General features: G+C 38.5%; 1 protein-coding gene across 1 annotated transcript in view; it reads right to left on the bottom strand.

Moving 5' to 3' along the window:
- ninj1 (ninjurin 1) overlaps window positions 1-27,927 on the bottom strand; it is a 48,882-nt gene that overhangs the window by 7,962 nt on the left and 12,993 nt on the right. The window contains exons 2-3 of the mRNA XM_060835565.1: window positions 9,458-9,683; window positions 5,397-5,573 (exon numbers count right to left, since the gene is read on the bottom strand). Coding sequence (XP_060691548.1) covers window positions 5,413-5,573; window positions 9,458-9,683 — 387 coding nt within the window. The 3' untranslated portion in view covers window positions 5,397-5,412. The remainder of the gene's footprint in view (window positions 1-5,396; window positions 5,574-9,457; window positions 9,684-27,927) is intronic.

The raw sequence follows: 27,927 nt of genomic DNA, 5'->3' as shown, positions 1-27,927 counted from the left end.
CGTAATGCCATGCAGCTTTATCTTATGCAGCAACCTCTTGTGTGGCAATTTGTCAAAGGCTGCTTGGAAATCTAGATACACCACATCCACTGGGTCCCTGTTGTCCACCTTGCTCCTAATGTCTTCGTAGAATTCCAAAAGATTAGTTAAGCATGACCTGCCCTTCATGAACCCATGCTGCGTCTGTACCATGGGACAATTTGTATCTAGATGCCTTGCTATTTCTTCCTTGATAATAGACACAAGTATCTTCCCCACTACAGAGATTAAGCTCACTGGTCTACAATTCCTCATCTTTTGTCTATCTCCCTTTTTAAACAGTGTCATCACATTTGCTGTTTTCCAATCTGCTGGGATTGCCCCAGAGTTTAGCAAATTTAGGAAAACTACCAGTGCAATTGTTATTTCTCCCACCATCTCTTTTAGTATCCTGGGATGCATTCCTTCAGGGCCAGGAGACCTGTCTATCCTGAGTTTGATTAGCTTGCCCAACACTACCTCTTCCGTAACAATGATTGTTTCCAGGTCCTCACTTACCTTCATTTCTTTGTCAATTACTGGCATGTTATTAGTATCCTTCACTGTGAAGACCAATATAAAATACCTGTTCAATGCCTTGGCCATTTCATTATATCCTATAACTAAATGTCCCTTCTCATCCTCTAAAGAACCAACATTTACTTTAGTCACTCTTCATCGTTTTATATATTTATAGAAACTTTTTCTATCTGTCTTTATATTCTGTGCTAGTTTTTTTTCTCATTTTCTATCTTACTTTTCTTTATAGCTCTTTTTGTGGCTTTTTGTTGACCTTTAAAATTTTCAATCTTCTAGTTTCATGCTGTTTTTGGCCACTTTGTATGCCTTCCCTTTCAATTTGATAGCCTCCCTTATTTCCTTAGACACCCATGGCAGATTCCACTTTTTCTTACAGTCCTTGCTTTTCATTGGAATATACTTTTGCTGAGCACTTTGAAAAATTGTTTTGCAAGTCCTCCACTGCTCATCAACTGTCCCATCATAACATCTTTGTTTCAGGTCTACTTTAGCCAAGTCCTCATTCATTTGTAATCTCCCTTGTTTAAGCACAGGACCCTGGATTTGGATTTTATCTTCACACCTCTCCATCTGTATTCTAAATTCAACTGTTCTGTGATCGCTCCTTCCAAGACGATCCTTAATGATGAGGTTGTTAATTATTCCTGTCTCATTACACAGGACCAGATCTAGGATAGCCTCCTCTCTCATCTGTTCCATTACATACTGTTCAAGAAAGCTTTCACAGATATACTCAACAAACTCTCCTCAAGATTACCCTAACTGAGCTGGTTCGACCAATTGACATGTAAGTTAAAATCCTGCATGATAACTGCTGTACTATTTTGACACACATTAATTATTTCTTTGGTTATTGCCCACCCCAATGTGATGTTATTATTTGGCGGCCTATAAACTACAGGGGTGGCAAGGTGACACAGTGGTTAGCAGTGCTGCCTCACAGTACTAGGGACCCAGATTCGATTCCAGCCTCATGCAACTTGTGGAGTTTGCAAGTTCTCCCAGTGTCTGCGTGGGTTTCCTCTGGGTGCTCCGGTTTCCTCCCACAATCCAAAGATCTGCAGGTTCGGTGAATTGGCCATGCTAAATTGCCTATCACTATATACTCAGATATAGCGATAGGTGCATTAGTCAGAGGGAAATAGGTCTGGGTGGGTTATTCTTCAGAGTGTCGGTGTGGACTTGAGGGGCCTGCTTCCACACTGTAGGGAATTTAATCTAATCTACACCTATCAGTGATGTTTTCTTCTTAGAATTTCTGATTTCCACCCAAATGGATTCAACCTTATTCTCCATAATTGCTATATCATCTCTCAGCACCGCCCTGATGTCTTCCTTGAAAATCAGAGCTACACCATTACCTTCCTGTCTGTCCTTCTTAACAGTCTGATACCATTGGATATTTAATTCCCAGTTGTGACCATCCTGTAATCATATCTCCATAATGGCTACTAAATCAGGTTCATTTGTGTTGTTAACTCATCAACCTTGTTACAAATGCTACAAGCATTCAGGTAGAGTGCTCTTATGCTAGCTTTCTTACCCTCATGATTTCCAACATCTCTAATAATATCTCCTGAGTTATCCTTACTTCTTTCGTAATCTGCCTTGAACTTAAACCATCCTGCACACATGCTAACCTGCTGCTTCCCATTTTATTTACCATCATATTTCCTGCTGTTTTACCTTTCCCATCTGCCCCAACTCACTAGTTTAAAGTACTAGTGATCACTCTCTGAAAATGTCCTCTTTTTTCCAATTCTGTCTTCTCTACCCAATCTTCTAACCATGCTAATAAACCATCTCAACCCACCACAGGGTGTTATCATATTGATGAACCTTATGAGGGGTACCTTATTAAATGTCTTTTGAAAATCCAAACATATTACATCCACTGCTTCCTCTTGATATACCCTGTTATCCTCTCAAAGAATTCTAATAAGTTTTGTAAGACATGATGCCCCCTTTGTGAAGCCATACTGACTCTGTCTGCCTGCAGCATATTTTTCGAAATGTTCTGCTATTACATCCTTTAAAATTGGCTCTAACATTTTCCATATGACAGATGATAAACTAACGGGCTTATATTTACTTATTTTTGTCTTCCTCTCTTTTTTAAATAATGGAGTTGCTTTAGGAGATTTCCAATTGCATTGGACTTTTTCAGAATGTAAAGATTCTTGGAAGATTACCACCACAACATTCACTTTCTCTGTAGCTACTTCCTTTAAAATCATAGGGTGTGGCTCATCAGGTCCAGGAGACTTTTAAGGCTTTAATCCCATTAGTTTCTTCAGTACTACAGCAGTGATAGCTAATGTGTTTGTTTCCTCCCACTTTAGCCTTTTGTAGTTTGAAGATTGATGCAAAGTATTTGTTCATCTTTTCTGCCTTTTCCTGGCCCCCCAGTTTTACTTCCCAGCCTCAGTCTTTAAAGGGCTTACAGTCACGACTCTCTCTCTCTCTCTCTCTCCCTCTCCCATTTCATACATTTAAAGAGGCTCTTACTGCCCATATTTATGTTGCTTGCTGGTTTTCTTTCAGTTTTTTTTCTCTCCCTTTCATTTGGTCAGATGATTATCTTCAGATATAACTGTTGTTACAATTGAGGTTATTGTGGGAGACCCTGAGTCTCCCACAAAGTGTGGTTGGTAAAGTCACTGTAGACCCATAGGGCTGGTTCCTCATTAGAGATGATTGGTGGTGGTTTAACATGAGGTCACTACACCCAGGCAAGAGGAGAGGTTGAGAAAGAAAGCCCTTTATGATAGCCTCAATCGGTGCAGGAATTAAGCCCATGTTGTTGCCGTCACTCTGCATTGCATACAGCCATCTAGCCACTGAGCTGGAGATGGTGTAAGCAATTGTTCTGTAAAATGTTCATTTGCTTGTGAGGTGAAAGGGAGGTGGGATCAAAAATAGGTAATTAACTGTTCTCCCTGGATGAAATATTGATGTAGTTTATGTTGCTACGGAAGGGTGGAATCATATCTTACAACAACTGTCTGCTTATTCCTTAATTAGATTGGAGAACAGCTGTCTCAATTTTGGCACAGGCCCAGGGCATTAATCAGGAGGACTTGCAGAGTTGATAGGGCTATATGCTATTGTCATGTCCACTTGGTCATGGTGACTACTTGAAAGTGGGTGGTTAGCCTAGTTTCATTCCTTTAAATCAGACTCTGTAGCAATTTTAAATAACTAAGTGGAATGCAGGGCATTTCAAAGGGCAGTTAAAAATTAACCACTTTTCTTTTAATGTTGACTATGTGTTGACAGCCCCACTCCTGAAGATTGAATCTCAGCAGCAGCATTTCATATTTCTCTCTTGAACTCTTACCTTTACAGCTCTTTGTTTCTTTTCCATTTGAAGGATTTGAGCTCCCATCTACACTTTTTTTTTGTTTTGTCCCTTCTATGATACCAAATAGAATTCCTATCCTTTAGAGGTATAACTTAGTATTAGATTATGCTAAATACTTTTAAGTACCTCCCCCTGATCATCTGTAACTTTACCCACCAACAGATTTGCCCAGGTTAATATGAACAACCTCTCATTAATGTCAGAGGAGAAAGTGAGGTCTGCAGATGCTGGAGATCAGAGCTGAAGAAGGGCTTATGCCCGAAACGTCGAATCTCCTGTTCCTTGGATGCTGCCTGACCTGCTGCGCTTTTCCAGCAACACATTTTCAGCTCTCATTAATGTCACTAAAGTTAACCTTACCTAACTCTAAAGTCTGTTTTGCTTTCCCTTCTAAACATGGTGTTAACCTTGAACAAATCATAATTCCAATTTCAGAAATATACATCAGGTATTATCTAAGTTCATTATCAAATTGAATATGGCCTGCCCTCTAGATGACTCTAGGACTTAATGTGTCAGAAAAATATCCAAAACACACAAAACATTCACTAACTTTATGACATGCTCGATGCCTATCCCAATCCATATGAAAGGAAAATAGTCTCCTATTAAAACTACCATTCTTTTGCTATGTTTATCTAATCTTTGCATTTGTACAAGCTACCACTTCACAAATACATCAGGTGGCCTACGCATATTACATTTTTTCCGATTTTATTGTTCTACCGAAAAGACCACACTGCACGCTTATGTATTGTTTACACCCTCTCTTCCTGAGGAAGTGATTTTATTCTTAATCATTATGGTTACTTCACAAATCCAACTATTTCTCTGATCTTCCCTGTAACCCTTAAAATCTACCAAATGTAAGTCCTAGTCCTGGCCAGCTTGTAACCATACCTCAGTAATTGGTAACCTGTCATACCCTCCTTTCAATTTGTTTGTTCCAGAAAGTGTTTGTTTGGCACATACATTCAAACCTGTACTCCTGTTCTAATTTGCTTCTTTCTCTCTCTCGGTTTAATTAGTTTATATATTTCAGTCTCCCCTTCATTTTCTGCTTTAAATTACAATTTCTGTTATTCTACTCATTTCTCTTTATTTGCTTTCAAATTGTTATCCATAATTTTACCCTTGAGCTTTATCCCCATTTATGACGTTAAATTCCTTGTGAGCATCCCTTTAGCTTGGATCCTTATCCCAGTCCTGTTCAGTTTGAGCTGCAAATACCAGTTCCTTCCCGACTAGACTGCAGCCAGTGGCCTATGAAATGGAACCCCTCCTTCCCACATGACTCCTTGAGCTACATGCTCAATCCTCAATTTTTTTATTCCTATGCCAGGTTGCATCCGATTTACCTGACAATCCAGAGATAATCCAGTAATAGATCTAACTCAATACAATCAGACACCAAGTTCTTCAATGGCTTTGCATGAGACACAGAAGGGAAAGGTGCACAATGATATGGAATTACCTTGTTTTGTGGGTTGCTAAAGATGTTGTGGAGCTGTCTCGTAAGAAGGAGGCCGTTGTACTCCAAAAGCTGTGATGAAAATATTCACAATGACAATTATGAAGACGAGGCCTGTGGTGATATTGTTGAGAACGTCCAGCTTGGCTTGTTTGTTACGGTCATTCAGATCATACTTGACTGAAAAGAAGAACAAGAATTGTGTTGGGCAATTGCAATTGAAAGTTCTACAATCATAATGTCAAGGCAAAAACGCCAAGCCACCAATTATCATTGACATTCATTATGGATATCATGAATCAGGCATCTAATTTTCAATTTATGTTTCCATTTTTTGCATTCAAATCTGAGCGTTTTTAGTCTCCCTGAAATGTTTTATCACACTACAGAGGAATGGCAGATGGAGTTTAACTTAGGTAAATGCCAGGTGTTGCATGTTGGTAAGCCAAACGAAGGCAGGACATATATAGTAATTGCTAGGATGCTGGAGAGTGATGTTGAACAAAGAGATTTAGGGGTGTAGGTGCATAATTCCTTGAAAGTAGAGTCACAGCTAAATAGGGTGGTGAAGAAGGCATTTGGCATACTTGCCTTCACTGGTCAGTGCATTGAGTACAGGGTTAGGAAGTCATCTTGCACAGGACATTGGTGAGGCCACTTTCAGAATACTGCATTCAATTCTAGTTGATGTTGTATAGGAAGTACATTGTTAAAGTTGAGGGGGTGCAGAAAAAATTTACAAATGATCTTGCTGGGACTGGAGGATTTGAATAAGAGGGAGAGGCTGAATAGGCTGGGGCTTTTTTCCTTGGAATGTCTGAGGCCGAGGAGTGACCTTGTGGTTATTTATAAAATCATGTGGGGTCTGAATAGGGTGAATAGTCAAGGTCTTTTTCCACAACATAGGGGAGTACAAAACTAGAGAACATAGGTTTAAGGCGAGAGGGGAAAATTTAAAAAGGACCTAAGGAGTAATTTTTTCATTCGGATAGTGCTTGTATGAAATGTGCTGCCAGAGGAAATGGTGAATGTAGGTACAACTGCAACATTTAAAAGGTATCTGGATGGGTATATGAATAGGAAGGGTTTAGAGGGATATGAGCCAAATGCTGGCAAATGGGACTAGATTAGGTTGGGATATCTGGTTCGCATGGACAAGTTGGACTGAAGGATCTGTTTTCGTGCTGTATGACTCTATCATGCTGACTGGATTACAGTGTTTACAAAGGCTGCTCACTGATATAAAGCTATTGGGTGTTTCCCACAGCACAATTATTTTGAGATAATTTTGTCATATAAGCAATAATGAATATGGTGTGATAATAAATACAATCCTTCAAATATTCATCTGACTTATCACCAATCCAGAGAGAGCTTCTCATCAAACCATCCTGTTCTGGGTCACATTAATACCTTTCAGGATGAAAGCTCAATGAAATGAAAGTCTGCCACATTGCTTTGTTTTCCTAAATTATCACATCTCACAAATTGTCAAATGAAGGTATTATGATCAGATTTCACAGCAGTCATGTTTATACACTTCACATTATTTTATCCTATGCCTAATGTCCCATCTCAACCAATAAAATCACCATAAAGAAGCCAATAATAATAAAGATCAAATTATTATTGGAAACACTCAACACTGGATCAACTAAACACCATTCAAGAGTATGAATGCCAAGCAGTAAACTGAGTTTTACTCAAAGACTGCCCTATTTTTGGTAAGGAATTAACTGATGGTAATGAATGTGTATTAATTAAAATATAGCTCCCAAATAGTTTTAATAGCATGATATTTTTCATTTTGAGGCCACAGCTCCCTGGAATATATTTTGTCCTCTCTGCAGTTGTATCGTGTTTTTAGGCTACTTTCACAACGTAAAGTGGGTTTTATATTTCAATTCAATCATTCAAGTTGCTTTCAATTTCTGGTCACTGTTAAAGTTTGAGCTAAATTGAGTAACCTTCCCCCACTCCCAGGTTTGTGCAGGATTGCAACTTACATTGCATTGCCCTTACCCCATAAAATTATACCCACTCAGTGGCTCCCAAAACCACAGCAGAGATCAGGAATAAAGCAATGCCTTGTGTTGGTTCCTGATCCTAATCTCTGAAACTGTGGTATTTTATTTACTTCATTAATAAAAAATTACTGCGGCATCAAAGCAGACTGAGCACAACACCACAGCCTTGTGGACATAGCATCAGCAACCAGTTCCCCTAAACAGATGGAAATAATGCTGACATTATGGTAAATGGGTGCATGGAAACATATTTTCTCATGTTTTGCTTTTAACACATCAAGTACTTGGATAAAGTGCAAGCTGTGATTGTACTGGTGGTGGAGTTCATGCATTTGCAACTGTATTTATAATGACTGGACTTTGCTTTCAGATTATTCAGAATAGAGTAACCCAGTCTTTCATATTGACTGAATTCACAATACAGGTTCTGGCATTTCCAAGCAGCCACCAATTTATTCTTATTATTTTCCTTAACTTTATCATGCAACCATCATCAATAAAATTATTTAGTTCCCATTCAAGTGAATTGAGGTTTCTCTGGGTGGCTGAGTAAGTAATGGCCGTAAGCTCTGCAGACCGGAAGACCAATTCTGAGCTGATCTCCACCACGATACAGTTACTGGATTCAGCACTCAGGGATTCAAAAGGAAAATAACTCAGACAGGATTCTGTTTCCAATTCCTATTTAGTTTTCTATCATGGGATGTGGACATTTGTTGCCCCTCTCTAATTGCCCTTGAATTAAGTGACATCATTTCAGATAACTGTGAAATGTCAACGACATTGCTGTGGGTCGGGAGTCACATATGACAGCAGATTCCCTTCCTAGAATTTGTAAACTAGATAGATTTTTTTACAACAATCAACAACAGTTGCTATGGAGAGATTTGAATCCACGACCTCCTTCTCTCCACTCCAGGCATTTGCCTGGGCCTCTGGATTACCAGTCCAGTGACATTACCTCCACACTGCTATCTCCCTGTTGGTATTGGGAGCGCTATTGAATGATCAGGCATGGCTCAGTGGTCAAACATCATACCAGGACTGTGCCCAGTTAGCCTAGGGCCTGAACAGCTAGGCCTAAAACCAGATTGGGCATCCTTTGAGCAGCCAAAACTGACAGGATTTGGTAGAGTAATTAAGTAAGAATTGAGAATTTTATTGTGAAAGATCAGGGTTTTACATAATATTTGGCCATCTAGTCCCTTTGTGGCTTTCATATATTTGTAAGCTGACTCTGACCTATTTGTTTGTTTCACAAATACAGTACCAGAGTAAAACAAGTTTACATAGAAACTAGTCAAAGTGCAGGACAACAACTCACACGAGATGAACAGGTACTTGTATCTTTGCACTTTTTGTATCTTTGTGCTCTTCCCTGAGGAATGTATAATGGCAATGGAAGGATCCAAAAACTGACAGGCTGTAGCGTGAATGTGACTTGGCTCTTCTACGGTCATGAAAATCTTTTAAATCAGCTTTTGGAATGGTTAGTCCTGTATGACCAAAGATTTCATTAACTTGCCTAAGCCATGCATTGGGAATGGACAGAGGTGGTGGGGGAAAGCAAGCATGAACTTTTCTCTTATTGTTCATGTGGAATTTAGAGCCTGAGCTGTAGGTTTCAGTCAGAAGAACTGTTGGAAATAGGATTTCAATCCTGTACCTTCTGAGTCTGAGGCAGGATCGCTATCATTGAGTTAAGTGACTTGAGAGAAGAAAATTTGAGAAGGGTTGAAAGTTTGAATGCTTTAGAATTTCACAGCATAGATTCAAAAGAAGCTAATTTATACTAAATTGTAACCAAATAAACATTTGATTGGAAGTTCTTGGTAAATATGCTGTTTGTTTTATTTTACAAATATGTTAAAAGTATATTTCACACATTTCTGTAATTTCTCTTGTACCATTATTCTATACTGCAAATCAATATGCTAAAAATATGCATGGATTACTAATAACAGACAACTGATCTGTTCATTCACATTGACAATGTAAAAATGTAATAATCTTACCATAATTCAATATTTAACTTACCAATGAATATCAATAAGATACCCACTATTAACTGAAATAGAAGTGAGAGGCTAATGAGAATGATGAGTGGTATATAGTAGTTGAAGTGAGGCCCTTGATCGACCACTGCTTTGAGCTGGGATGCATTGGCCATCAGCAAGGCAATATCCAGCATGCTTTCTGCTGCACTCTTCTTGTTGGCATAGTGATTGAAGTTGATGGATTGTCTTCGCCTCCTGGTCGGATTCTGTTGTGAGAAAAATACGTTGAGAACAAAATTAGGTCTATGGCGGCACAGAGAAAACTTCACCTTTCATGTTGTTTGATTATAACTCCCAAAAGGTCTGATTGTTTCTTAGCTATGATGCAGCTTTTCTCTGCAGAACATTATCCAAAAAAAAAGAGTCTATAATTCCGATTTGTGCACTGAAGGGGCATTACTTCGGCAGTTCTGAATCATTTTCTAAAGCAATTTGTATTAGTCTGAATTGACAAACTGTACGTGCCAGTAAGACAGTAACAGCAACAACTTGTATTTCTGTTGCAACTTCAAAAAGGTAAATATCCAAGAGTTTTGCACGAGCATTATCAAAAGGAATTCAAAACTTGTTATACAACCACAACATTTTGGAAGATTTACAATTCCAATCTAAAAATAAATCCTGATATCATATTTGACGTCAACCTTTTCCATCATATTTCCATATTTATAATGGAAACTGTCTATGCACATTTGTCACATCATAATTATGTCATCCCATCAGTTCTAGTTCACTGGCACTTCAACTTTGCATCTCTCCTCTGCATGTACTACTGAGAACTCTGGTAATTTGTGCATAAAATCAATAGTACTGCTCTAGTTCCCAAACTGCTGACAAATACTACAATATAAAATCAAAATATATGCAAAAGTAATCACAGTGTAGGACTTTAAGAAGAAGATTGAATTCTATCTGCTCTTACTGGTGCAATTATTCTCCACTTTTTATTACGGTTTCATCAGCAGAGTACAGTTGGTCTTTGCTACCCCTGAGCAAGCTCACAAGACAGCATTTGTTAAGATACTTTATAATTTACAATAGAATTACTTAATCCCTCATTTTTAGATATCTAGGATTTATATCTTTTGAACTAAAGTGTTTTTCAATTTATTTATATTTTCTAATTAAATTCCATGTCACACATATGCTTACAATTTTTCATAATTTTTCAATTAATGGAAGATTATTTTAATTAATGTTACAATAGAGAAAATTTTAAGCATGATGACTGAAATCCTTTTAATCCATAATCATGGAAATATTTGATACTCTCAGGTATGAAAGGAAATCAACCTGAAGTGCTAACTTGGTTTCTCTTTTTCACAGATGCTGCCTGACCTATTAACTTTCTATATATTATCAAGGACTTTTCCATAATTTTAATTTACTCAACCGAGAGTTACTGGTGACTAGACAAATAACCCCTCTTAAATCATGTTTGTTCAGCACAGAATATTAAACTAAATATGGTAATATTTCTATTACAAAGACATCAAATCAAATGCATCTAACATTTGTTATGAAAAAAAATACAATGATCGCTCCAACCATCTTACTGAGGGCCAAATCATCTCCTTACATGCATAAGGTCGAAATTTTTGGCAGGGCAACAAATTGTTGACGAAATATTTTGTTATCTTTTGAGTACTGAACTGAAGTATTAGTTTGTCTTGGTCTGAGATCAGAAAACATTGAGAATCTTTGAGAATACATTATGTCATAATTAGAGAAGATGAAGGGCTTGTCATATGGGGAGCGTTTCAGGACTCTGGGTCTGTACTCGAAGTTTAGAAGGGTAAGTGGGGATCTGATAGAAACTAACAGAATACTGACAAGGCTGGAAAGAGTGGACATGAAGAATGTTTACAGTGGGAGGAGAAATTAGGAACCAAGTGAAGCCTCACAGTGAGAGAATGACTATTAAGAACAGAGATGAAGAGGAATTTCTTCAGCTAGAAGGTGGTCAATCTGTGGATTTCATTGGCGGAGACGGCTGTGGAGCCAAACCATTGACTGTATTTAAGAGAGATAGATAGGGTCTTGATTGTTAAAGAGATCAAGGATTACAGGGAGAAGACAGGAGAATTGAAGATGGCAGAACAGCACAGTAGACAGTGTTTGGACTCTTTAGCCCATCCACTCCAGGCTGGCTACATCCTTTTCTTTGTATTCTTTTTCTTTTGCTTTCATTTTATTCATGTTCTGATGTTGTGGGGAAGTCAGAGCAGGATAGTGGGTGTTGGCTGTGGGGATGGAGGTGCCTGGAGTGAGACTACTGGCTATGGTCGACCCAGAGCCTGGACTCGGAGTTTCAGTGGGTCTTCAGCTGGTACAGGAGCTGGGACCCTTGGCTGCGGTAGGCTTGAAGTATGAACTTGGAATTTTGATGGGGCTTCAGCTGTGGTGGATGCAGTGTTGGAGTGGGGATTCCTGGCTGCGGTATGCCTGAAGTGTGGCTGTGATTGCTCTACCCAGAGAGGGACTCTTTGCGGAGACCTTGCAGAAGCCCTTCAGCTGTTTGAAGACCCGCTTGTTCAGAAGATGAACTCTACTTACGTAATTTCTTTTTTTTTCTTTTGTTCCTCAAGATGGCACTGGATTGTGGCAACAAAACACTTTTCACTATCTTTCTAGATATATGTGACATTAAATAACTCAAATCAAATAAATATCTCAAGCTTTTATTGAATGGTGAAGTAGAATTGATGGGCCGAATAGCCTAATTCTACTCCAAAATCTTATGGTATTTTCATCCTGATGTGCATAATTTAGTGTAGATCTTACGGTGTTCAGTTGGTAACTTTTACACCTTGCAGTAAGTATGAGCTGTTTTGGAGGACTACATATAGAAAACAGGGAAAATCAAACATTAGCTTGGTAAACAGTTCATCAAGCTCCATGAATAAAAGTAAGATTTTTACATCCATATTTTCCAATTTGGAATTAACAAACAATTTTCAAAAGCAATGCTATTGGTCCAAATTGCCAAAGTATGCCTGTCAGCAAGTACTAACAACATCAATTTGCAGTTCGACATAATAAAACATCCAAGATGCTTTACAGGATGTTATCATGAAAAGTGAACCACATAAGGGATATTAGAACAGATAACCAATAACTTGGTCAACCAGATAAGTTTTAAGACATAACTTATACAAGGAAATGGAAGTCCATTAGTATAATTCAACCAGATCCCTCATAAATCCATTAACAAAGTCAGTTAGAGTAAATTAGGGCAGAATTGTTTTGTTTCCTGTGTGTGGATGTGATTATGCACATTAATGACTTCGACTTTAACATTATACTGCATATAATTAGTGAGGTACAGATTGTCCTGAAGAATTCTTGAACTGAGGGTTGCTCCCTGGATTCTGTCACTAGCGGCTAAGGAGAAAAGTGTATTGAAAAGCTTCTTACCTGTGTTCCTCAGTACCTTGGTTATATCTACTTACAACTTCTGCTCTGATCTTATTATATTATTGCAGCTTGTTTGACTATCTCTACCATTCTGCACTTCTATGATATCATTCTTTTGGCAGAGTTACAGGAGAACAGCTGACCTTTTATTCAGCAGTGAGGTCAGTTATACATATTGAAAATACAGTCAGCGAACAGTAAATAGTCAGTTTACTGCTGTATATGAGATATATTTGTGGTAATTGGCTCAAAAGAATACCAGCAACATAATGATTGCAATAAAGTGTGTGGAATCTTTAATGCAGGAATTAAAATGTAAATTGTGAGGAAAATTACGAGTTTTGGTGTAAATTGTTTCTATTCCCCCATCATTTATTTTCTGAAGCTTTGTATGCCATACAGGATAGAATGACATGTTCCAAAGTGTATCCATAGTGGGTTGCTGGAGTGTCAATAAGATTCTCAATAAAACTTTTAATGAAATTTCCCCTCGGGGGAAATGTCCGTTATTTGTCATAGTTTCACTCAACTTTAAATTATGATTTGTCACTGAAGTAAAAATATATCACCCAATACTAACTGAAATTTTGTCTCAAGGTATATCAAGTTGACAGGTATTACTGAATTTACACTGCAGTTCCTTACATTAAACTTTGAGGCATAGAAAATTTTGGGACTGTTCCATTCTACCTTGTATGAAGACATATTCATCTGAATTAAGAATATACACAATCTTTTTTCATTTAACTCCACTCTCCACTTTGGAAGACACAGTCAATGCACTGAACGTAACCATGCAGTGTATGTATTGCAATGAGCCAAACAAGAAATTCCACTAAGACCAATGCCTATCTTATCCCAAACTGTCCTTGGTGGTGAGGGCGAGCTACTATCTTGATGTCGGGCAGTTAAACCCACACTGCTATGCCAAATGGAATTCTAGGATTTTGACCTAGCAATAATGAAAGGAATATAGTTCCAAGTCAGGATGGTGTGTGACTGTTGAAAATGTGTTGCTGGTTAAAGCACAGCAGGTCAGGCAGCATCCAAGGAATAGGAAATTCGACGTTTCGGGCATAAGCCCTTCATCAGGAATGAGGAGAGAGTGCCAGGCAGGCTAAGATAAAAGGTAGGGAGGAGGGACTTGGGGGAGGGGCGATGGAGATGTGATAGGTGGAAGGAGGTCAAGGTGAGGGTGATAGGCCGGAGTGGGGTGGGGGCGGAGACTGACTGAGAACTTTCAGGTGGCGCTTACCAAATCCTCAGTTACATGTGTCCAAAGCAGAAAGTTCAATACAATTAACAATTTGGGTGCACAGAATTTACTATCAACACAGTAAACCTTTCAGAACATCAAAAAATACACTTTTTTTTCAATACATGAAATTCATTTAAAATAATTAAAACCAGGAGATGCAACAATAAAGCAGAGTAGCTTTTTTTTCTGGGAACTGAAAACTTTGTGTTGCTGTTTTCAGAGTCGTATATATTTTGGATTGTCTTTAACTTGAGTGAAGGTTTAAATAAATGATTAAAAACAAACCATTCTGACTGTCAATAATGGGCAGAATTTTTCCATATTGTTTTAAAGTGTGTTCAAGTGGTGACTAACAAACAACACCAATGGCAAGATAATACACCTGATAACTCCCCAGTCATCTTATTGACAGCTGACAGAGTGAGATGTTGATTTAGTTTGTTCACTGCAAAAGCTCTTCAAAAGGATGCCCACTTTGAAGAAGTTCTCTGCCACCCTCAGACGTGCACACTGTGAGTCCCTTTCTCACTGCTGCAATGCCGTAACCTCCCAGCTCTTTGACCGTACAATGACGCAAACTCGCTACTTCAGCCACATGACTTTACCAACCAGGTCGTACCCTCTGCCTGACTTCACCTATGCCAACTTCACTATCCTGGCCCGCTATCCCTTTTACCTGCAGCTTCCCCTTCACCTGCCCCCAATCCCAAAGAAGGGTTACACTTGAAATGCGACTTTGCCATCTCCTGCTGCTGCCTGGCTTGCTGTGTTCTTCCAGGCTCCTGCCTGTCTACTCTCTCACTTATCACTAGCCTCAACACTGGTGATGTGAGTCGCCAGAACCACTGGTCAATCAGAGGCCAGCAGACTCTGGGTCCTAAAGTCCAGTTGAGGCTGACTCGTCAGGAGTCCAATAATGAGGCAGATCTTATTTCAAGCGAAAAGTATCTATGCAAATAACTCTATTGTAAAAGTAAATCAAGGATTTGGACAACTTAGTATGATGTACTCATTTCCAGGCCATTTTCTATACTCATAAATTTGTAAAAAATTGGTTTTACAAATGAAAGCCAGGTTATTGGAAGGAAACTAGAGTCCAAAATCCAGTTTGAACTGATTTCCAGCCCATCTATTGTTGGTATGAGTTTTCACGTCTTGGTCAGAGGAAGTTGGGACCATGTTATATCGCGGACTGTTAATTTGGGCTAGACTGTGCCACTTTCCTGTTTGGAAAAGGAGAAAGTTCCAAAGTGTAGGGCTGATGGCATAAAAATTGACAGGACAAATAGGTGAAAGAGAAGAGATAGAAATAAGGTCTTGTAACTAACCATGCCCTCCCTAATACAGGTCATTCTGCTATAATGCATGTTTCATTTAGCAAATTCGCTGTAACACGATTGACAAATTATGGACACTGTTTCTATATCATGAACATTTAAAGTGTGTATTGGTTATAATGAAATTCTGGTCCCAATAATTTAAAAGTTGCTACTATTACGTGATTTTCTTATAAAACTGGGTTTCACAAGAACAGAACTACCGCGTTATAGCAGAACCGACTGCATATAAAATTTGCGCAATGTAGGTTGCCTGACTGAATTTTGATGAGCCTGTAAACTGCTCTGGGTGACAGTTTATTTCATGGAAATGAATAGGAAAAGTGAGTTGAATTTGTGTTGAAATTCAGCCACAGAAAGGCTGACACAAGTGGGAACTCCCTACTGGTCACTGAGGTTATCTCATCCGGCCACAAGACAAACAAAGAAGTTTATTCAAGTTGTTTATCAAAATTTAACTTCAGGAATATGTCCAGTATAGCCACAAATAGAAACTATTATTCCAGTGAAATAACAACCAATGTATGGCACAATGACACAGCAGCCTGTTTAGTGGCAAATCTAATGAAGATATGTTAAATGGAATCATTTCCTTCCTGGAGATGTCAGGAAAGGGAAATAATGGGTTGAGCTGGGTCTGTATAGAAACTCACCCCCCAGCAATTAAATGCTGGCTGAGAAGGGCCACTGGGGACTTTCTTGATATGTCATTAGTGAAGTCCTGAAGTCCTCAAGTCAATTAACGGTGGCTTATGGGACTCTACTTGCCACGTACTTGCCTTCCCAGTAGTTTTTCAACTAACGAAGGGCAATGAAAGAAACTAATGAGGGAGCAAGTCATCCACCTGCCCTTGTCTCCAACTCCCTATAACACCCTTTCTTGCGCCCCCTCTGAATACTCCAGGGCAAGAGGGTAAAAATGACTTATCTTGTCCCTTTTGAGGATCCGCTGAGAAATAGGCCTCAATTGGTGGCCTTTAGGAACCAGAATCTACTGGCCTCTGAATGACCAGAAGTTCTGGTCACTCTGTTCACCAGGGTTGAGTAATAGCATGAGACTCTTACTCAATTGTCAGTTGTCTATGAGATGACTGGTGGGTTATCAGGTGAGTAACGTTGTCAGTGGGTTGGGTATGTTAGTCTCCACTGAACACACTCACTTCCACACTTAAAACAACATGGGAAAACTCCTGTCATTCTTACTGGCAGTCAGGATTAATTGTTTTTTTTAAAATCTGTTTTTAAATGCTAGTTCAAGTTAAAGCCAATTCAAAATATCTACAACTCTGAAAGCAGTGACACTTCGCAGTTCCCAGAAAATAACTGTTCAACTTTACTGTTGTCTCTTCTAGTTTTTATAAATTAATTTAATAGATTAATTGAAAAAAAATCTTGTGCTATGATGCTCAAAGGGTTCATGAGTAAGAGTGACTCCTCTCGTCACCAACAACCCAGCTTGTTGGTGATAGTGAATTTACTGCATTACACCCAATGTACTGAGGACTTCGAAAACACCAACTGAGGTTTATCTTTGTGTCAAACACAAAGATGACTTGGAACTATGTCCTTTTCACTCTTGCTGGGTCAAACTTGTGGCATTCCATCTCAGTGTTAGCAGCTCACCCCACCATCTTCAAGAGGGTAGTCAAGGATTGGAAGTGGGCATGCTGGACATATCAACAAACCCCACATCTCATGAACAATTTAATAGAAAACATGAACTCCTATTTTCTTGTAACTTTCTGCAATTTGTTCAGGTATTTTTGATAGAAGTTTTTCCTCTTTATATAAAAGGGATAAGGACATTCAAGAATGAGTCAAGCTAAATCAGTTTAAATTGAAAAACTAATTCTCGAGTCCAGAGTTTTCATCAATATAACATAATATTAAAGTGCTCTGTATGACAAGCACTCTAGCTAACATATATTAGACTTTCACTTTTCTTTCTTGGGTTTGGGTGGAGTGTCACTGAATTCTAAACGTTGGTTCTCTCCACGGGTGCTGCCAGACCTGCTGGGACTTTCCAGCAATTTCTGTTTTTGTTTCTGATTCCCAGCATCCGCACTTCTTTTGTTTTTTTTTTAAAAAGACTGCATCATTTAACTAAAAAGGTAAAAATGTGTTGAGTAAAGCTCAAAGTAATTAGATATAATGAGTCCTAACTCCAAACTGAGAGCAACATTCCTTTCTGCACTTATTGGCAGTTTAATTTCCCAAAACAGTTATGAAATGAGTTTACTTATTAGTGCTATATTAAAGCAGTTGGCGTCCACATTAGATTAGATGCCCTACAGTGTAGAAACAGGATCTTTGGCCCAACAAGTCCACACAGACCCTCTGAAGAGTAACCTACCCAGTCCCATTTCCCTTTGACCAATGCACCTAAGACTAGGGGCAATTTTAGCTAGGCCAATTCACCTGACCTGCACATCTTTTGACTGTGGGTGAAAACCAGAGCACCCAGAAGAAACCCACACAGAGACAGGGAGAATGAACAAACTCCACACGACAGTCACCCAAGGCTGGAACCGAACCTGGGACCTTGGTGCTATGAGGCTGCAGTGCTAACCACTGAGCCACCGTGCCACCAACATTAGTAGTAGTCTGGTTCAGAAAGCCAACAATCATCTCACATACAACTCAGAGCAAACAGAGAGAGAAGGCCTTCATCTTATTTATCTTGACTAAGTTCAAAATCACATTTTCAGATATTAAACTGTAGTGTACAAATCCACCTGGTCACCTGTCCATTCTGAATTAAATATTTGGGCCAGTTCTGCTATTTACCAGTTTAAGGGATGAGGAAATACAGACAATATGTGGCCAAAAAAAGTGTGAGAGGATACACTTCCTTTCCCTCCTCCCTCAATGGGTTGTGTTTATGTTCCAGGTTAAATTTTTGTTCAAGCTTTCTTCCTTTGTCTTTCTGAATGAAAGAAACTGCTTGAGTTTAAATAACCTCAACCCTCAGTGGACACAAGCCTAGGTGGTCCATTTGATATTTTCACTGGATCCATAAAATGAAAAAAGTTCTATTCCATAGTACTCAAATCCCTCATCTCTCATCTTAAAACAACTGATGACAATTCTAGAATATAGTCATCTTGTGTATCCATCTGTTCTGATATAATGGAAGCTATGCACTTGGGACTTTTGCTGTGAAATGTATACCTTTTTGATTTATGCATTCATTTTCTTAAGAATTCTGAATGTTCAGACTCTCTTCAGCAAGTATCTTGTGGTTTCTATCAGCAACAGGCCCCAAAGAAATGAGGTCACTTCAAATTCTAACGCTACCATGAATATTTTATTCAAGTTACCTCCTGTTACCTTCTACTATGTTTCTGTTATATCTAGAGACTTGCAATTTAAATAAAGCAAATATTAACAACGGTCTAAACATTATGTGGAAGGTTCTTTTCATTTGATTGTCAAAGATGGAAACAAGCCCAGGCTTCAGTGTGGTTAAATTGTTTATAAGCAATTTACATAGGCCCCTTGAAGGACAAAGAATATTATGCTCATTCTGTAGCTACTTATTCCAGTACAGACAAAAGTTAATGAAAGCTGTAAGCAGAGGGACACGTTATTTATTGGTATAAAATAACACCTCCCCAAAATAGAAAATAAAATCTTAGACATACACAAAGAGAGTAAACAAGTTTGAGGCATTGAAAAGTTGTTTTAAAGCAGTGTTTGCTTCGAATGAAATGTTATCATAGACAAATGTCGTAAAGCTTTAAAAGAGAGAGACAAGTAGTGAGAAACAGCAGAAAGATTACAGATGAAAGATGAGCAGGCAGAATTTCACCAAGACAAAGATCCAATATTTTTCCATGAATAATGCTCTGGGAGATCAACTGTTTGAATAATATATAACAGCAAGAGTCATGTTTTATAGGCAGCAGAACCTCATTCAATAGCATACTGTGATGAGTAGTCACATCTAGGAAACTTTACACTGGCTGTAGTTGGAAACTCAACATGACTTGGGTGAAATTGTACTGAAATAGCCACAAACATGTAACAGATCTTACAAGACAACATCTATCCCAGCAACCCTTCATTCTCAGCTATTGGTTAAATCTCTGTGCACATTTCAAAACAATAGAAATAAAGCAAATAACTCTGGCCCTTTTCTGTGAATAATACTGAGCTGAAGCCAGCTCATTTGATATATATGACTTAAGTGAAGCATTTCTTTATATTTTAAAAAAGTCTTGCCAAGTTTCTGCTGTGATTTCAGGGTAATTTTGGCTTTAGATTGACTTTAGATTGTACTGAATCCAGAAACAAGGTTTTCTGGACACCATGGAACAGGGTTACAGAATTTTATTGCTTAGATCGCTAAGCATTGAGGGCTATCAGAGGGCTCTTATATCATGATTTGAGGGTGGAGGCGTCTGTTTGTCTCTCTTTGAAAATCCACCCACAACCTCCCATTACACAACCTTTTTTTTAATAGTTCTGATGGGAACAGAAACAGTAAGCTACTCAACTTCACTTATGAACATACAAACAAAACAGAATATTTGGCTGCCCAAACCTAGTTCACCATTTGATAAGGTAGAGGCTGATCTGATTGTGGCCTGAACTCCACGTTCCTGCTGACTTCCAATAAACTTTGTGACCCCCTTAATCAAGAATGTATCCACTGTGATGTAAACTGTGTGATAAATATCAGCAATCACTCACTAACAAATCGGATTTTCCATCTAGGTTCTGTGGATCCTTGTGTAGCAGATGAGCACTCGGTCCTAGAGTCACATCTCTGACCACATATTTGGAATTTGTTTCTGGGAGGTGAAATTGTTCCTTAGCCCTGAACTCTTTGGCATTCCTTTCTTTGGTTCCTTTTCCATACTTGTGTCCCTTCACATGGGAGCTTCCTCCAAGTCAGTTTATTCTGAATGAGGGTCACCCACTGTGTTGATGTCTATATTGTATTTCTTGAGGGTGGCCTTCAGGGAAGCTTTGAAATGTTTCCTTTATCCTCCTCTCATTCAAGTGCCTTCCTTGAGTTGGGTGAAGATTTGCTTTGGCAGTAGGAACTCTGATAACCTAACATGCCTGGCACAGGGGAGGTGGTGTCAGCTGATCAAGGTCGAGATGCTGGTATCATTGGCTGCTTCAAGGATGGTAATGTTAGTACACCTCCCAGCTAATGTGGTGAATCTGTCTCATGTGGAGGTACTTCTCTAGGCATTGAGGGGGCATCATAGTCCAAGGTTCAGAGCCATGCAGAAGAGTTAGAAGGCTGGCTGCCTTATTCACAAGGATCTTAGAAACAACACAGATGTCATGGACATTGAAGACTTTCATCCTTAAGAATCCTAAGGCAACTTGTAGATTGGATGTGATGTTGAATCTCTACATCAATGTCAGCCCTAATAGCTGATATATATACACACAGGTAGTTTCCTAGGTAAGGGAAATGTTCTAAGTTTGGATGCATTTCTTCTCTGATGCCAATGGCGGGATGGACTGGAATTTGACCTTAAATGGGTTAGTAAAGAACTTGAGTCATCTTGAGGTTGAAACCAATTCTTTGGTATGCTTCTGCAAAGGCATTAAATGAGGCTATGATATATATTTAACATCACTTATTGTAAATTTGGAGTTCTGCTTTTAGAGTCAGTAATCTGTGGGTCTTCTATGTGTCCGAGGTTAGAAATTAAGTTGTAATTATTTCTGTAGCCAATGTGATTTCCTTGTAAACAGTTTTAACACCCAGCTTTAGAGTCAATACATTTTTGTGTATCATTCAAAGAATCTTTTTGTTTACCTTAGATTGGTTTGCAAACCAGCAAGGTAACTAATGAAGCAAGGCTTGTTGGCAATTTTGGTAACATTTTTTTGAGCTTTAGGGAAAACCTCAGTTTAGAGTGGAAGACTTTTGGTTTTAGATTTACTGAGTTTTGTGCAGTCCTGTGGAGTTTTTGGAATAGGATGGCTATATAAACCTGTGCTCCTGAGAACGGATGGATATATAGTGAATCCGGTTACTTTAGAGTGGACAGTTAGTACTGATCTCCTGCCAGCAATGTTAGTATAAAACCCAGAAGAGGTTACTTAAAGCGGAGTAGATTTAAGCTCGGGTGAACAATACCTCCAGGAAGAAGCCACCTGCAATTCTAGTCTAAAAGTGCAAACATCCCTACTTTTACAGTTCATTGAATGGACACAATGGGTGTCCATTCAGTTATTGTTGCTTAGGAATTGGTGGTTGAGACCCCAGGGCCATAAGGTCTGTGAAGTGCAGATCTCATGAGGGACAAAGGAAAAATGTATATGGCCCAATATGCCAGCCTAGCTGAGGACTAGCATAGCAAATTTCTTCATTCAGTCTTCTTAGCACGTGGAATTGATCCATGGCTAGAAATATGCTCAACAGTGAGGGACGCAACATCTCCAGTGTGGGCAGAACACTTACCCACACTAAGAACTGCACTCTAGACAAAGTGAAGTACTTCCCTCCTACAAATTGCAGTGTGACCATTCTAAAATGTATAAGATATGATGTTCTGGAACTAGATCTTTAATTTTAGGATTAATTAAGGAGTTCATGTAATTTGAAATCTGCTTGACAGTAATTCTGGTTGGTTTGATTGGTGCAGAACAATGGAATACTCAGATTGTTTTACTAGTAAGAAAAAGTGTAAAGTAATTATATTAGGAAGGAATGACAGCTCAGTTCACAACTTCATCTTTCAGAGTGTCAGAGATATGCTGAAGGTATTGGATTGGAGACATTTGTGCTTTATTTTGTCTCCCTACTTCAAAGATGATAGAGTTGGAGTCAAGAATAGATAGTCAGTATGTCTACCTGGAAGCAAGGTTAATGCCCTTCACATTACTATGGGTGAAGATGCCAGGGAAAACTATTTTGAGATTATGTTACAATCTTTCTTACAAGTCAATGAATCTCTCAAGTGGACAACAATTCTGTGTGGTCAGCAGAGAGAACATGTTTTACTTACAATTTTCCTAGCTGGATTCAGGGGGAAGACAGACTCTGTTCAAAGTGATGCATTCTGTAGCCATCTAAGAATTCTGAGATTAATATGACACATCTGAGGAGAGCTCTGCAAATAGTCACCAAAAGTTACTACACAGAGAAAGTAGGGGATTCAGAAACCCATTGTTGGAAGAAACTGTGGACTGTTTGCCAATCCCATGGGGAGTCCAAGGTGTGTTAAGTATAAAAGGAAAACATTCTTTTCTGTCATTTACATTGCCTATAAAAAAGAAAATAGCATCTGGTTAAAGCACATGTAGTAATTTGTCAAGTAAAAGTTTCAGAATTCTAAATCTTCTGGTCATCCTTTTCAAATATTTATTGGAAATTTGAATTTTATCTTTAAACATAAGAAACCTCTATAGAAATTGTAAGAGATCTTTTTGGATGTTCCTGTTTTATCTCTATACAAATTCCATTAACGCAGAAATAAGAGAACTGAAGTATGTATAACTGTATGAAAACTGTATAATGAGTTGGAATGAACCACTGCCATGACCAGTGAATTCAGTCACTGAGAAACATTATCATTGTCTTCTACAAAGCAAACCTGACAAGGAAGTAATTTTCAACTTCAAAAATGTGTCAGTCAGTCAGACAAAATGGTAATTTCTGATGATACTTCGTTTTATCTCTTTATAAGCCTTGCTATTGCAACTGATGTTCTATTTTAAACGTTTATCCCCGTGGAGATGCTAATATAGTACTCATACCGAGCACCTTGAACTGATGTAGTCACCCAGCTGATTTGCATAGAAACCTTATGTCAGCTCATCTTATGGAAGAAAGCAAATTCACCACCCAATGTCAATATGACCAACAAGGAATAAATGTTTCTTGATAGACTGGAAATAACATTTATTTCATGACCTTTAAATGAAAAGTTTTTGCTTTCCTGCTGAGTTTCTCTAACAATTTCTGTGTTTATTTGTTTCAGATCTCCAACATCTACAGATTTTTTTGTTTTATATAAGTGCAAGTTAATCCTTCTTTCTTTGATAGAGGTAAACTTGCAAAAACAGCAGAAAATCTTGGTTTTCTCAAAAGAATTGAAGGAACTGATTAAACAGTTTCCTTTCCACAAAAATATTTGGCAAACATGAAAGTAAATTACAGGAGGAGTTTTCTTTTCGTCATTGGTGGTGCGTTCCAAATTCTTTCCATGTTAATGGACCCTTCTAAATTTTCACAAAAAATAATTATCAGTGTCGGGAAAAATCCAACTATCCCCCCTGGTATAACCAAAGTAAATATGCTCTGCTGAGACTGAAGTGCAATGATATGCACATGTATTAATAAAACTGCCAAGCAGTGGTATACTGTAACTGGATACTTCCCAATTCCTCTTCAAGAGAGTTCAGTTAAACTCACCAAGTATTCTCTCATCTGACTTGGTGTCTGCAAACTGTAAAAATTACTTTCCAAATGATGCTCACAGGAAAAAGGCCCTGTCTGTCAGGAGTGCAAGGCAGTAAAATGAAACACTGCTCTTCACATTTCTTCATCTATTCATTTTAATCATGAGGATCTCCCCTGTAATGTCTATTAGGGCAGATAAATTCTCCTCTGGGAATCCATTCTGTAAAATTAGCCGGGTGGTTAAACTTTCCTTACAGTTTTCTGTCAAGGCAGTTTTTTTAAAAAAATAGAAACCCCATAGTGTAGAAACAGGCCATTTGGCCCAATAAGTCCATTCAATCCTCTGAACAGCATCCCCAGGCTCAGCCCCCATCCTATCCTTGTATTCCCTATGCTGAAACAGCTAACCTACACATCCCTGGCCAATCCACCTAACTTGCATATCTTTGGACTGTGGGAGGAAACCAGAGCGCCAGATGGAAACCCAAGCAGACACAGGAACAACGTGCAAACTCCACAGAGACAGTCACCTGAGGCTGGAATTGAACCCGGGTCCCTAGCAATGGCAGCATTGAGCCATGGTTGTTAGGACATGGGTACTACCAACTGAAAAATCATCTAGCTTGTTCCTTCTCTGTGCAAAAGATCAAACAGTACACTACATATATGGCAGCATGATGGCTCAGTGGTTAGCATGCTGCCTCATAGCACCAGGGACCCAGGTTCAATTCCAGCCTTCAGTAACTGTATGGAGTTTGCACCAACTCCCTATATCTGCATGGGTTTCCTTTAGATGCTCTGATTTTCTTCCACAGTCCAAAGATGAGCAATTTAGGTGGATTGGCCAAGTTGAAGTTGTCCAAATTGTTCAGTGCTAGGTAGATTAGCTATTGTAAGTGCAGGATCATGGGGATGCAGTCAGGATCTAGATGGGAAGCCTTTAAGAAGGTTGGTGTGGCCTTGATTGTAACCTATTTGTACTATAGGAGTTCTATGATTCTGTAACTACATCCATTCTAAACAATTTCAGGTATTACAGAACACAAAGTCACTTTGCTGGTGTTATTTTAATTTCATTTTCTCTTAGCACTTTTCACTTTTTTCATTTTAAAAAAATTAAATAATATAATTTGTTACATTAAAAAAGACAAGTTTTCAAAATTTCTCTTTTGTACTCTGTACAGACATCCTCAAGTTTAAATGTTTCTCATGTCAATAAAAGAGGGATAAAGGAAGATGGTAATTTTTTTAGAAAAATTCGCTTGGTGATCCCTATTGTTTTTATTCCTATCTTTTTGTTCCTTTTTTTCCACATCCTTTTTCTTTATATTGCATCATATGGATTTCTTAGAATTGCTAAGTGTTCAGTGAGAGCATCTAAACAATGTGAAGTGATCAATGTAGCTAAGAAAATACCAGGATATATCATCAGAGTGTGAGATTACATGTTTTGTTCTGCAATTAAACCTTGTGTAAATCATTAGTGAATCTCCTGTAGTGAATACAGTTCAATATTTGGCACCCTCCCTTCAAAGAGAACATTGATGTGTTTGGAAAGGCTCAAAGAAAATTCTAATGGACTTTAAACCTGAGAATAACAATCGTTGTAAATTAGGATTAGGCTGTACGGACACAAGTGGCAAAGCAAATGAGAAAAGATTGAAGTTCAACATAATTATAAATGATAGTTAATGTAATTGCTAGCCAATTTATGGAGTTTTGTTTAATTTATATTGGGCAGGTCATGAAATAACATTTTTCTATGCAAGACCAAAGTATGATCTACATTCACAATTCCTGTACAACTGAAATTTTATCTGGAGTTTGAATTCAAGCCATAATTAAGTCATGTTAACCTAAAATGTTAGCAATTACATATGTCTCTACTGAGATGATTAGCAACAAATTAAATTCAGGCTTTGTAAATTAGTTCACTGAATTACTGAGTGTATTTGCATTCCGTCAACAACTGGCATTAATCATTAACATTGTCAAACATCCAAGGCATTTCACATAGTACAAACAAACAAAAATTAACACTGAGGCGAAGAAGGAGACCATAAAGCAGATGACCATGTATTTGGCCAAAGAGAAAAAATGCTGGTGATCAGGCCAGGCAATATGTTTAAGAAGAGAATAGAGTTAATATTTCAGGTTGTGGACTTCAAGTGCTGGTCAGTTATTACCATCTGTTTTAGTTGCTTAGTTATATTTAGGATTGGGTTTTATTAAGATAGCAGAAACTTAGATTGTAGATATATGTTACTTCTTATTGAACATTATGAACATTGAGCAGGAAAAAGGCTTTACATGAGGCATCCAAATAAAATCACCTCCCAAAAGTTCTGGTTATCATGTGGTCTTAGATCATTGATGATGCTGATTATTCTATTTACACTTAACATTAACCCCTTTACAGATGTGACTTGAAAAGCTAACTTTTAGTTTTTCTCTCTGCAGATGCTGCTTGGCCTGCTCCATAATTCTAGCATTTTCTGTTTTTATTTTAGATTTTCAGCATCCACAGCATTTTGTCTTTGTACTTGGTTGAAGTGATGTCTTAAAGGAGGGGGAGCAAAGTGTTTGGAATGGGAATTATGGAGCATTTGACTGAGACAGCTGAAGAAATGGCCACAAACAATGGCCATCGATGGAACAAAATGGAGTTTTGAACAGTGAAGGGCTTGAGGAGAATATGAGTGAGGAGGAAGTGAATCATTGAGAGAGAGGTCATGGAGGGATTTGAAAATGAGGATGCGCAAGGAGAACTTCAAAATCAACAGTTTGCAATAATTCAGTGTCTTTAACATTGCAAAATATCTTGGAGTGTTTCACTGACCATAATCTGATAGCATTTGACAAAGAATCACATACAGGAAGGTGACAGCCTTGTGGTATTATCACTACACTGTTAATCCAGAGACATACTTAACATTCTCGAGACCTGGGTTCAAATCTCGCCATGGTAGATGGTGGAGTTTGATTCCGATTAAAAAAGAAAATCTGGAACTATGAATCCAATAATGACCATCAATTCATTGATGACTTTTGGAAAATCCCATTGTGTTCACTAATGTCTTTTAGGAAAGGGAATTACCATCCTTACTTGGTCTACATGTGACTCCAGACCACAGTATTATAGGTCCTAACTGGGAAATTAGGGATGGGCAATAAATGCTGGTCCAGCCAGTGATGCCCACATCCTGTGAATAAATTAAAAGAAAGGGAACCTATGGTTTAGAGAGGGGGTGGAACTGAAGGAAATCAGTATTAGTAAACAAAATGGTGCTGGGGAACTTAATAGGTTAAAGGCTGACAAATCACCAGGGACTGATAATCTACAACCAAGAGTAACTAAAGGATATGGACCTGAAAATATTCAATGTATTGGATCTGTGGGAGTACATTGGAGGGTAGCAAATGTAACATCATTATTTAAAAAGGAAGAGAAAAAGTAGAGATTTACATACCAATTAACCTCACATCAGTAGTGGGGAAAATGCTGGAGTCGTCTACTTTAAAAGATTAGATTACTTACAGTGTGGAAACAGGCCTTTCAAGTCCACACCGACCCACCGAAGTGCAACCCACCCAGACCCCTACATTTACCCCTTACCTAACACTCCGGGCAATTTAGCATGGCCAAGTCACCTGACCCGCACATCTTTGTGACCGTGGGAGGAAACCGGAGTACCCGGAGGAAACCCACGCAGACACAGGGAGAACATACAAACTCTACACAGTCAGTCGCCTGAGGCAGGAATTGAACCCGGGTCTCTTGCGCTGTGAGACAGCAATGCTAACCACTGTGCCACCATGCCACCCACAATGTAATAACACAACTAGCATTAATGGGTTTGGACAAAGCTTGTGTTTATGAAAGACAGATTATGCATGTAAAAATGTGAACAGATAATAGAGAACCAGTAGATGTGTGATGTATTTGGATGTTCAAAAGGTCCTTCATAAAAGGTTAGTAGAAAAGTTAAAGGACATGGGATGGGGGTAATACGTTGGAAAGGATTAATAATTGATTAACACATGGGAGTGGGAATAAAGGT

The sequence above is a fragment of the Hemiscyllium ocellatum genome, chromosome 14 (genome assembly GCF_020745735.1).
Source record: "Hemiscyllium ocellatum isolate sHemOce1 chromosome 14, sHemOce1.pat.X.cur, whole genome shotgun sequence".
Taxonomy (NCBI): domain Eukaryota; kingdom Metazoa; phylum Chordata; class Chondrichthyes; order Orectolobiformes; family Hemiscylliidae; genus Hemiscyllium; species Hemiscyllium ocellatum.
This window is presented reverse-complemented; position numbering and strand designations above follow the sequence as displayed.